Here is a 12,956-nt window from a genome sequence, read left to right as displayed (position 1 = left end):
GCCCATGGGAAGCACTGGGAAACGTTGGCTGAGTCACCAGCAAAACTGCTTTCCATCATACCACCCAGAATACCCAGAAGACCAACGCTCAAGGCCCACCTGAGACGCATTCCAGCAATGGGAAATGGGAGGAAGTTCTGTTCCCCCAAGAAGACTGGCTTCTCCATTTGAAAAACAACCCCAGCAGCTGCTGCCTGCCCCTAGCCAGGCTTCTGTGACCATCAAATGGCTGGCAGATGAGAAGATGTCTCACAAACAGTTCAGCCTAGTGTGAAGGGCATCCCTTGCTCTTGATGGATCTCAGACCCCCAGCACTAGATGGGCCTCAACTTCTCTTCTAGCCTTTGTTTTTAGAGTTTTACAGAGGCCCTAAATGCTGGGAAACAAGACAAAACCTGCTACCTGCTATGAATTTAGGTAAGAAGGTCAATTTGGGAAACAAGAGGTATGAACACAGCCTTGAACCAAAGAGGAAGTCTTAGGGAAGGGGGACAGAAAGAAACAGGTGTGGTGTTGGAGAAAAGGTGGATTAGATGCATTAGGGATAGCTGAATGGAAGGCATGGCTCCAAAGCAACTGCATTTCATCTAGCTTTCCCACCAATCCAAGCAATATGGAACATTCTATATAATGAGGGTCTCTTTCTAATGGATAACTCTTTGTTTGTCAACAGTTCATATCCTCAAGTCTTGGTACATTTAACAATCTCCTTTCCTAAGACTGTGATGCACCCAGCATTTGAAAAACAATGGGATAGGGGAACAAGGACACCCTCAACCACTACTCAATCCCATCCAGCCCACTTAATCTTAATTCACTCCGCAAACATTTATCATGCAACTACTATGTGCCAGGCTCTGTTCTAGATGCAGGAGATACAGAAAGAATAAAATCTAACTTTCTGTCGGGAAAGCAGACCATAAACGAATGTGAATGTACAGTATGGCAGCTGCTAATACTACTATGGAGACAAAACAGGAAGAGCAAAGACAAAGATGAAGACACTGTCTTAGATAGTCAGCCATCTGTTGAGCATCACCCATGTGCTCACTCCTTTCTCCCTGTTTTCCCATCTGTGAAATGAAGGGAATGAACCACAAGTCCACTAGTCCACGTGCTAGAGGCATAGGAGTGAACAGATTGAAGTCTTCACCTTCATGAAGCTTACATTCCATAGGGGAAAAAACAAGTATAATATGCTCTGGGGAAAAAAATAGTAGAGTAAGGAGACAGAGAGGGCCAGGATGGAGTGCAGGGAAGGGTTGCTACTTTATCAAAGGTGGTCAGAGGGCTGGCTGGTTAGCTCAGTTGGTTAGAGCACAGTCTTATAACACCAAGGTCACGGATTCAGATCCCAGATCCCAGTACCAGCCAGCCACAAAAAAAATAAAATAAAAATAAATGTGGTCAGGAAAGGCTTCACTGATTAGGTGATATTAGAGTATAGATGTGGTGGAACCTAGGGAGTGGGCCATGCAGACACTTTGCAGAAGAGTGTTCCAGGCAAGGAACAAACAGCAAGTGCAAAGGCCCTTCAGCAGTTGTAAGAGGCCAGTGCATCTAGAGCCTCCTGGGCAGGGGAAAGTGGCAGGAGATGAGGTCAGAGAGATCACCCACATCCTGATAAGAAAAGGCCTTGTCGGGTTTTGGGAAATTGGGGGGGATGCTACTGGATTTGAAAAGATAAGCATCATGGACCAACATTTTTAAAGGTTCATTTGGCTGCTAGGTTGAAAATAGACTGTAGAAGGCAGGGGATTAAGCAGAAACTGTTTAGGAGGCTACTGAAAAATTCACAATTCACATGAAATGCAGGGGTGGCTTGGAGCAGAGTGTTTGGAGCAGAAGTGGTCACAAGTGTTCTGATGGTAAAGCCAGCAGATTTACTGATGAACTGGCTGTGGGGTGCACAAAAAGGAAAAAAGTCAAGAATAATTCTAAAGTTTTTGGCCCAAGCAATTAGAAGGATGGAAATGCTTCCTACTGAGGTGGAGAAAGTTGCAGGAGAAAGAGGAAACCAGAAACTCAGTTTTGGACATTGCAATAAATATATACATATCTGGTCTTTGTCCCGGGTTCCTGGCACATAGCACCTAAGACCCTTGGAATCTCCAGAGACGAGTGCCTTTTGTATGCTAATGAGATGACTAGTGACTGGGGGCCCCCAGATAGCTTCAAGACGGAGGCTGATCACCAGGAAGACCAAGGCATGATTAGAGGGATGGAACTTTCAGCCCCATCTCTTGACCTCCAGGAATGGGAGAGCAGCTAGACACTGATTTACTCACCAGTGGCCAGTGATTCAATCAACCATGCCTATGTAATGGAAATTCCATAAAAAAACCTAAACAATGGGGTTCCCAGGGAGCTCCCAGGTTGGTGAACACATCTCGGTGCTGGGAGGTGGCTCACTAGAGAGGGCATGGAAGCTCCACACACCTACGCCATAACTTGCCATATATGCATCTTATCCATTAGGCTGTTCCCAAGTTGTGTCCTTTATAATAAACTGGTAAATGCAAGCAAAGTGTTTTCCTGAGTTTTGTGAGCTGTTCCAGAAAATTATCAAAACTGAGGAGGGGGTTGTAGAAACCCTCAATGTACAGCCAGCAGGTCAGAAATACAGGTGGCAACCCAGGACTTGTGACTGACGTCTGAACTGGGGACAGTCTTATGGGACTTAGCCCTTAACCTGTAGGTGTTGGAGTGAGCAGGAATGAAGCCATGTTGGGACCTAAAGCTGCCTGGGCCGGTGGGGGTGGGGGGGCGTTAAAAGGACAGTTTCCTTCCACTCTTGCTTCCCATCCCCTGACTTTCTTATCTTGCTCAGTAAGTAGGAAAACAAGGCCAAGAAGCTAATTAGTACTTTGCAAAGCTAACAGTTCTTTCTTTGAGACTTGTAGAGTTTTGAGAAAAGATCAAGGCCAAATGACTGAAGCTGACCTTGGGCACTAGCCAAGTATACCGGCGCAAATCAAAATCTTGCAGGGTCCTGAGATAACAGCGAAGATGAGAACAGAAACCAGATGAAATTTTGGCAAGACCTTGTACCTGACCCATAGAAACAGACCCCTCATAACTCACATCTCCTGCTCTCCTGCTTTTCACCTCCCACATTCCATTCCCTCAACCCTTCCTTTAAAAACCCCTCAGTAAATGTAAATCTTCGAGGGCCGGCCCAGTGGCGCACTGCTACAGTGCGCCGCTTGGGAGCACGGTGGCGCTCCCGCCGAGGGTTCGGATCCCACATACAGACCAGTTCCCGCTCACTGGCTGAGCGAGGTGCGGGCACAACACCGAGGGTTGCGATCCCGTTGCCGGTCCTGGTCCGGTACAGGCGCGACACTGAAAAAAAGACAAAAAAAAGGAAAAAAAAAAAAATGTAAATCTTCGAGATGGGGTAGCCTACCATCTCCTTCAGCTGAATACATCTGCTTTTCTAACACCAACTGTTTGACTTCTGAGTTTTTTTCTTTCCTTTTCAAGGGGGCAGGCAGCCGGACCTGAGTCCAGCAACAGATTTTGGTGAGCCGAGCCAGGAGTTGAGTGCCTTGGGAGGCCTAGCCCACTCACTTTGGTGGGAGAGAGGCTGTGTTCACCTATGGTGCCATCTGCCCGTGGTGGGTCGGCCCCGAGGCTGGGCATCTAGGTATCCCTCCCAGCAGCTGTCGGACCTTGTTTATTCTGGGGAAGGCTCTCCGAATTCCAGCAATGGCATCGACCACCTATTCCCTGCCTTTTGGATGGTGAAGAAAAGCAGTGTTAGTGAGGAGCCGATGGGCTCTTTAGTGGGAGCCAATGGGCTCTACTGTGGAAGCCAATGCACTCTTTTGTGGGAGTTGACGGACTCTAGGGTTGGGTAAGTTGCCCCAGCATGCAGGCTTGAAGTCCTCTACTCACACTGTTTGTTAGGAAAAGGTACCATTAGCGTGGAATATGACTTGTTGAAACTCAGACCAACTATTCGTCTGGAGGAGTGCTCTGTTTGGTATGTGGCTGTTTCGGTGTGCACATCAGAAGCCGTTTGCCTGCACTGTTTGTTTATGAGCTAGTTTGATGTTTGGAAACAGCTGTAAGACATAGAAACCAGCATTTTGTCTGTTTGTTTGGAAGTGCTTCTTCTGGGTGTTTGACTTTTCTGTGTGTGAATGTGAAAGTGAAACTAATAACATGTAATTTCTCCTCTTTCCAGATCAAAGTCCTTTGGGCTGTATTATGGAAGACTGGCCAGTTTTCAGTTATGCACCCATGACTAAGAAAGGAATGATGCTCTATTGCAATAATATGTGGACTATGTATGTTTTAGGCTCTGGAGAAAGGTCGCCACTAAATGGATCTCTTAATTATCATATTTTGGTACAATTGGAATTGTTTTGCCAACGACAAGGCAAATGAGATGAAAAACCTTATGCTCAGTCTTTTATGCTTTTACATAATTGGGACTCTTCGAGAGGAGGATTAGAGTCCAAATTAATGGTAAAATGAGGTGGCTCCTCCAAACTATCTGATAAGCCACATTGTTAACCCCCTTTGCCAGACAGTAAGAATAAAAGAGGATAATGAAATGGAAAATCAATACTTGTTAGAGGCTTTGAGTCCTATGGGACCTGCAGTGGCACCTCTTCCACAGCCACTTCCTGAGGCACCTCAACTTCAAATTGTGGCCCCAGAGCTTCCTGATGATGAGTTAAGTGGGGCTCAGCCCCACTCCAATATGATTAGGGCCCCAGAACGGTCTCTCCTTCTAAAACCCAGCGGGGCACCCATTTTGGCCCAGATGCATACCTGACCATAGGAGGGCAATTTCCAGCTGGTGGACTGAACATGCATGGCCAACCTGCAGGATTTTACTGGGCATATATGCCTTTCTGTACCTTGGACTTGTTAAATTGGAAATATTCAAATCCTCCATATAGAGATGATCCTTGGAAAATGACTTAACTCTTTATCGGTGTTTTTAATATTCATCGACCCACGTGGGCAGATGTGTAGGCCTTAATGAACATTTTATTAATAGCTGATGAGATGTGACTTGTTATAGATAAGCCAAAAGATGAGGCTCACCACCCCCATCAAGAGGATCTAATGGAACCCCAGATTCTGCAGGGGCTGTGTGCCTGGTTGAGCCTAATTGGGACCCAAATGATGATGGAACAGGAAGACATCTCTAATGATGAGTGAGGGGGCCAGGGCATTCCACTAAACCTTTCAGAGCCACTAATTCCTTCCCCACAGGAGCCCAAGGTACAATTGACAGTGGGGAACAAATTAATTCATTTTTCTATTGGAGACTAGAGCCAGTCACTCAGTCTTAAATTAGCTAAAAGTGCTGGGAAGACAGTTCCCATAATAAGGGTTACAGGTAGGCCCCAACAAAGGCCTTTTCTTCAACCTCTGGAGTGCCATTTGGGGAACATGACATTGAGACACAGCTTTTTGTATATGCTTGAGTGTCCTATCTATTTGCTGGGAAGAGATTTACCATGCAAAGTGACTTTTTCTCCTGAGAAACAATATATGCAGATATGAGTGCTTCCCAAGCAAGCCTTCAGTTCCAGACGCTCCTTGCTGGAACTGGACCTCCAAAATATGAACTGTTTCCACCCAAAGTCTGTAATCAAGTGAGTAAAACAGTTTGGGCTAATAGGGTCCTTGGCTGAGCTAAAAATATAACTCCTGTATCTATAGAACTGAAGACAGGAGCAGAAGTTCCTAGGAAAAAAAAAAAAAACCCAAAACTGTTTTCCAGTGTTGCTGGATTGTGTTATCTCAGAGATTTGGAAATTCTCTGGCAATATTTGGTGAGATGCTAGCTAGAGACTTAAGACCCTTAAGATTCCTTCAGCTCTTGTAAGGGATTTGTAAGGAAAGCCCCAATTTGTAAGGAAAAAGTTACCTTCCTAGGTTTTTTTCACTAAGTAAAGGAAAACGCAGTCTCTCCTTGAAAGAAAGAAAATTCACTAAAGGGGCTAGACACCGAGTCTCTATATCAGACTAAGGAATGCCAGCAGCCATTTGAAACCATAAAGGAAAAATTGATGATGGCTCCCCCTTTAGGCCTTCCCAAGCCTCAAAAACCTTTCAGCCTGTATGTACATGAAAAACAAGGATTTGGACTGTGGGTTTTATTCCAGTTACTTAGAACTATGCCCCAACCTATAGCACACTTCTTTAAACAGCTGGAACAAACTACCAAGGGATGGCCACTTTGTTTAAGGACTATAGCTGCCACCTGCAATATGTTACAAGAAGCAAAAAAAATTTACTTTGGGACAACCTGCTGCAGTGTGTGTGTGTCCCACCAGGTGCTGACTCTTTTAGAACAAGAGGGAGATTGCTGGCTTACTGCTGGGCATATGGGCAAATATCAGGCAATTCTTTTGGATAACTCTAATGTAGTCTGACAATCACCCACCTGAATCCAGCCACACTGCTGCTCACCAATGGCATAAAGGATGGCCTAATTAATACAGGACTGCCTTGAAGTTACGGATGCAGTCTATTCCAGTGAGCTGGATCTGTTGGACCAACTATTGCCTAACCGAAACTGGGAATTGTTCATCAATGGCAGCAGCCTCATGAAACACAGACAACAGCATGCTGGATATGATATGGTGACATTAACTGAGATAATAGAGGCCCGTGCCCCTCCCAACCGGTATCTCAGCTCAGACAACAGAGCTGATTGCACTTACATGTGACAAAAAGTACAATATAAGGGAATCCATCCTTTTGAGGACTGGAAAATAGATTTCATTCAGATGCCTAAGACAACAGAAAACTTTAAATATATGCTTTTTATGGTGGATACCTTTTCAGGGTGGGTTGAACTCCACCCAACAAGAACAGAGAAGGATTTAGATGTTACCGAAATTTTATTAAAGAAAGTAATACCTAGGTTTGGCCTTCCAAACACAATTCAGAGTGAAAATGGACCAGCCTTTGTTTCAGAAGTCACATGGAAGGTAAGCAAGGCCTTACAGATTAAGTGGAAACTACACTCATCATGGACACCTCAGTCAACAGGTAAGCCTGAGAATATGGACCATACTCTGAAAAGACTATAACAAACTTTGTCAAGAGAATCATTTAACCTGGGAGAAGGTGTTGCCAATTGCCTTGCTTAGGGTCCAGATTGCACCTAGAAGTGTACTTAAATTGAGTCCTTTCAAGATTGTACATGGGAGACCCTTCCAGGACAGGTTAGGATTACTAGACCCAGGGATAGAACATAATTATATCAAACAGTGTGTACAGCAAATATGTCAGGTACTAAGCACTCTTCATGAGTTTGTTCTCTCTAGGTTCCCTGTTCCACCTGATGAGACTCTGCACCCTTTCCAGCTGGGAGACAAAGTCTTATTAAAAACTTGGAAAGAACAGGGTCCAGAACACCAGCTAAAAGCAAAACAGCACCAGGCTTTGATGTCTTACTAACAACTCATAATGCTTTAAAGCTTGCAGGAGTCAAACCATGGATATATCATTCCAGAGTAAGGCTTGCTCCTGAAGAAAAAGATGATGTGCCCAAGTCTGCCAACTAGTGGGCTTGTGAACCAGCTAAACAAAATTTGTCTGTCTGGGTTTGAGTAACTAAGTTTGTACCTTTTGGTCATTAAAGACCTGATGACTAAAAAGAAAAAATTTTTTCTTCTGAGTTTCTCCTGGTAAGCTTGAGAAACAGAAAAACTGGGATCCAGAACAGTTATAATTGGCTAAGTCTCTGAACAAAATTTATCTACACACAGAGTTCTGCAAATGTTAAAACAAAAACTTTTTTGGAAGAAAATCAAGGTCACTTAGAGATTTTTGTTTTTTCTTATACAACTCAGCCAGTCTTAAGTAAATGTAAATATTTGAGAATTTAACCCAAAACTCATTTGAAACTAAAACTGAAGGAAAAAAAAAGTAAAAAGGTTTTTTTGTCAATCAGACCACTATGAGAAATGTTTTCAGAATTATCTGCTTGGGTTTACTGGTCAAGTAGGATTATATTTGTCTCTGCTAGAGATTTTTAAAGTTAAAGTTATGAACCCAGCCTATAACAGAATGATCACTGATTATTAAATTTTTAGGTAAATGAGGCTAATTTAGTATTGTTGATGAGAAAGTAATCAGTATGTAGAAGAAGAGATGTGAAGAAAGCTATGGATATGGAGATGTAGTTGTGGTTAAGAAGGTTAAAAAGAAAAGAAATACTTTTATGCAAAAAGCATCTTATGTAATGAATTTTTGTCCTAGAGCAAAACAACTGCTTGTTTAGGAAAGAGGAAGTATAGTACAAAATAAAAAAATCTAAAACATGTCATCAAATGTCTGAGTAAGTCGTAATAATGTTATGTGAAAGGTAAATTTATGGAAGAATTTTGTGTGTGATTAAGTTGGCAATGATTTAAAGGGAATTAGTTAAGTCTTTCTAAAGATTGAACTTTGAGATTAAAAAGACATTGATACAAACTGAATTTCCCCTATGTTAGAAGTTTTTCTTAAAGTATAAGTCAGATTCTTAATAAAACTGCAAAAGTTTTGATATTTCTCTAAAGACATCTGCAATCAGATTCATGGAAAAGACTCTAACAAGTACTCTTAAACACAAGTTTCAAAAAACTTTAAGATCAATGGACAGAATAAAACTTTTTCAAAACTCTAATAAGAAATCTGATGAATTTATAGAACTACTAATTAAGATCAAGCAAAGCAAAAATTAATTACACAAAGTTAAATAACTGATAAAAATGTTTTGTAACTTTCATTGTTTGTTCTTTACTTAAATGTTTTGTTTCCCAGATTTAAGGAAATGTTGTCTCTAAGCTATCTATAACTTACAGCAATTTGGTAAAATGTACTTTATAAACAAAGATGGAAATATTTGCTTTTTTTCCTCTTTGATTCCTCCAAATTTGAAAACTGTTTGTGAGTATCCTTCTGATTTTTACAGCAATATGGTTATTTAAATAAATGTAATAAGAATTTGCTCTCTCTTTGTAACAGGATACAATTGGAAAGATTGGTGATAAAATAGCATGTCTCTTCTAAGTTCCTCACCCCACTTCATGTTGCCTTAATTTGGCCTAACTGCTGTTTCATCTTTCACCGCAACATGGGAGACGACTACCTGGGAATTAACCTTCCCAGCGCCGAGGGATCTGTACAAAGAAAAGTGAAACTTTTTAAGTCAGGAAATTGATCATCAGTGCTTTTATGAGGAATGCCTTGATCCAAAAGGGGTAAATAATATCTTGTCTACAAAAGCAGTTCTCTACAGAGAAAAAAGGACTTGGATGAAACATCCTTTTCCTAAACAAATGATTCATGTAAGTTCTTAAAATTCTTGATGTACTAATTAATGTATAGCTTGCTAACTGTGATTAAGCTACCTGCTGTCAATCAACTGCTAAGATAATAAATAAGCAAATGCCCTTGGTCCCTCCACCACTCCAGCTGGGCACCAAAAGCTATGTCCTCCATCATGTCAAATAGTTCCATTCCACATTAACCATTACTGCACGCTGAAAACAGCTTGAAGCAGTCAGATGAGTCAGTGTCCCATTCCATAGAACTGGAAGGAACTATTGACAGTGGGGAATTGTTGGAGTGAGCAGGACTGAAGCCATGTTGGAACCTAAAGCTGCGTGGGCTGCAGGGAGGGGGGAGATTTTTAAAAGGACAGTTTTTTTCTTTCCCCTCTTGCTTCCCATCCCCTGACTTTCTTATCTTGCTAAGTAGGAAAGCAAGGCCAAGAAGCTAATTAGTACTTTGCAAAGCTAACAGTTCTTTCTTTGAGACTTGTAGAGTTTTGAGAAATGATCAAGGCCAAATGACTGAAGCTGGCCTTGGGCACTAGCCAAATACACCAACGCAAATCAAAATCTTGCAGGGTCCTGAGATAACAACAAAGATGAGAACAGAAACCAGATGAAGCCTTGACAAGACCTTGTACCTGACCCATAGAAACGAACCCCTCGTAACTCACATCTCCTGCTCTCCTGCTTTTCACTTCCCACATTCCATTCCCTCAACCCTTCCTTTAAAAACCCCTCAGCAAATATAAATTTTTGAGATGGGGTAGCCTACCATCTCCTTCAGCTGAATACATCTGCTTTTCTAACACCAACTGTTTGACTTCTGAGGTTTTTTCTTTCCTTTTCAAGGGGGCAGGCAGCCGGTCCTGAGTTGGATAACATAGGGCCTGCACAAACTCTAGGTTGTTAGTGTCAGAATTGGATTAAAACTGTAGGACACCCAGCTGGTGTCCAAAGAATTGGAGATTTGGTTGTTGTGAGGAAAAAAACCTCATACATTTGGTGTTCTAAGTGTTGTGAGTAGAAACACTATCAGAGACATGTGAAATTGAGATGTTTATTAGACACCCAAGTGGAAATGTAGAATAGGCATTTGAAAAGAATTCAAGAGTTCAGGGAGATAGACATTTGGGATTGTTAGCATACCAATGGTATAAGAATCCGTAAGACTGGCTGTGATGCCTCATGCCTCGAGATGAATGGAGAGGAGAAGAGGGCCACAGACTGAGTCTCTAAGCCCACCAGCATGCACAGGTCAGGGAAGTGAGGGGACCAGCAAAGACCCTAAGAAGGAGCGACCAGAGAGGTAGAAGAAAGCCAGAAGGAGCTGATCCCCTAGAAGCCAGGCAGAATAAGTTTCCAAGAAGAAGGACATAATCCACTGTGACAAACACAAGTGTTAGATCAAGAAGGGTGAGGACTGAAAGTCAGAGATCAGTGATGATCTCGACAACAGCTGTTCCAAGATTGGAGGGACAAAAGCCTGATTCGAATTGGCTTGAGAAAGCAGCAAGAAGAATTAGATTCAGAGTATACATAGCTTTCATGGGGTTTCACTATAAAACAGAAAGTAAAAATAGACCACTAGCTGGAGGGGTTGAGGGTCACAATGGGATTCTGTGGGAGCACATCTATGTGCTGATAGGAACACCCAGTAGAGAAGAAAAAATGTATGGTGCAGTAGAGAGCAATGATGATAACTGGGGCCGTGTCCTTGAGCATGCAAGTGGGAACAGGCACACGTGGAGGGGCTGGCCTTCCCCAGGAGGATGGAGAATTCCTGCATGGGAACATGAGGAAGGATGGAGTGGATGGATCAGGCCCAGCAAGGTTAGTGAGCATGGTGGTGGGTGTCTGTTGGACTTTTCCCTTGTCTCCTTCTGTTTTCTCAGTGACATTAGATGGGGAAGGAGCTTTGGGGTTTGAAGAGGGAGGGAGAAGGTGTGAAATGGTCATCCAGGACTTCAGAGCATGAACAGGTTGCAGAGGCGTGACCAGGTGGGCAGGCAGCCCTCCAGCATCACAGCGGTGAGCGGCTGTGGATTCAGAGTGATGCCCACAACATGGCAGTGTTTTCTCAAATCCCATGTGGCAGCTCCATGGGCAGAGGGTAAGCTGAGTTGGATTTCACCTGAATCAGGGGAGTATGACGAAGGGGGAGAAGAGCAAGGGGCAAGCATTTTGTGGATCGTGGGATTATAATGATGGGTGGTTAAGAAATTGGAGCATTACACTACACTAGGCCTGGGTGACTGTGAAAAGTCGGCAGGAGCAGTGAAATCTGGATGCAGTGAGGTTGAAGAATAGTTTATGTGGGGTTGCAAAAGAGGATGAGTTGGAAATGAAAATGGGTAGGGTGCTTGTTATTGAGATTATGGGAAGGGGGCAGTGCTGGTAACTGCCAAGCTCATGAACACAGGAAAGTGTAGCAGAGCAGACACGAAAAAGCCAAATGGGTTAAAAACATTTTAAAACGAAATAAATTATAAAAAGCACACAAAGGCACTTTCGAAATAGGTGCACATGTTGGGAGGTATAAGGTTGAACACGTATGTGCACATTGTATCTATAAGCCAGATACAAAGCTTGGGAGCTGCCCATATATTATTATTAAACCTCATAAATTTGTAAAGGGTCATTGGTCTTATTTCTCTTGTTTTACAGATAAGGAAATTGAGGCAGTGAGTACCCAAGCTCACATTGCAAACTAGTAGGGAATATTTGAACCCCCTCCATCTGACTTCAAAGTCCTTCCCCTTTCCTCCATTCAAAGAATTGTTTGCGTGTGTGTGTTGTGATTCCAGACAAGTGCCCATCGCCCCAGCGCAGTATGACATCAGGAGGAAACAAAACCCGCCGCGCACAGCCCTCAGCACGCTGTGCAGAATGAACACGTGGGCGCGCCCCCCACTACGTGCCGTGACCCCCAGCGCGCTCCTCCCCAACCAGGTCCCCATCTCCACTGCAGGGCAGGTAATAGCTAAGGACCTCCCCAACTTGTTAACTCTCCTGGGACAAGACGATAGGAGAACTTACAAACAAAACTTAATTCCACACAACTGGAATTCCACTGTGGAAGAAAATGACGGAAGGGTTTGACTGTCGAGAACTTCTGTCGGCCTTTTGGGTTCCCTTCGGGGAAGGGGGGGGGGGTTCTTTCCTAGAGGGACGCGTGTCTTGGGGCTGACTGGTCATGGAGGTGGCAGCCAGCTCGGGTTGAGGCCTGCCCGGAGCTGGGAGAACCCCGCCCGGGACAGGGGGCGCCTCGGGAAGGCAGCGGCCAGCGCGGCCGGCCCTGCTTTGCGGAAGCGCCGGTGACTACGACAGAAATGGCTCCTGGGAGATGTAGTTTCCCCTGTCCCGGGAAAGCGGCGCTTTTCGGGGGCAACGCTGGAGCAGGAAGGCGAAGAGCTCCCTCCACGAAGGTGCGAAGGTTCCAGGGGACCCCTCCAGACCGCCCCCAAAATCAGAGCAACTGCCGGGCTTCGGCGGGGCGTGCCGTTACCTTCCTGCTGAGGAACTCCCTGACCAGAGAGGCGGCCACCTCCTCCACGAAGACGCTGTCCATGCTGCCGGCTTGCCCGCGAGGCCCGCGCCGGCCGCCGCCCTGGGCCCCTCAGTCCGTTGGACCCAGTATGGCCGCGTTGCCGTGGC

General features: G+C 44.2%; 1 protein-coding gene across 2 annotated transcripts in view; it reads right to left on the bottom strand.

Moving 5' to 3' along the window:
- The window catches only part of FAM188B (family with sequence similarity 188, member B), a 119,218-nt gene extending 106,322 nt beyond the window's left edge, over window positions 1–12,896 (bottom strand). For both annotated transcript variants that reach the window (XM_008584917.1, XM_008584918.1), the window contains exon 1: window positions 12,808–12,896. In XM_008584917.1, coding sequence (XP_008583139.1) covers window positions 12,808–12,870 — 63 coding nt within the window. In that variant the 5' untranslated portion in view covers window positions 12,871–12,896. The remainder of the gene's footprint in view (window positions 1–12,807) is intronic.
- Between the last annotated feature and the right edge of the window lie 60 nt (window positions 12,897–12,956).

This window comes from Galeopterus variegatus, unplaced genomic scaffold (assembly GCF_000696425.1).
Source record: "Galeopterus variegatus unplaced genomic scaffold, G_variegatus-3.0.2 Scaffold3405, whole genome shotgun sequence".
Taxonomy (NCBI): Eukaryota; Metazoa; Chordata; class Mammalia; order Dermoptera; family Cynocephalidae; genus Galeopterus; species Galeopterus variegatus.
Note: the sequence above shows the minus strand (reverse complement) of the source record. Positions and strands in the feature narration are given on the sequence as shown.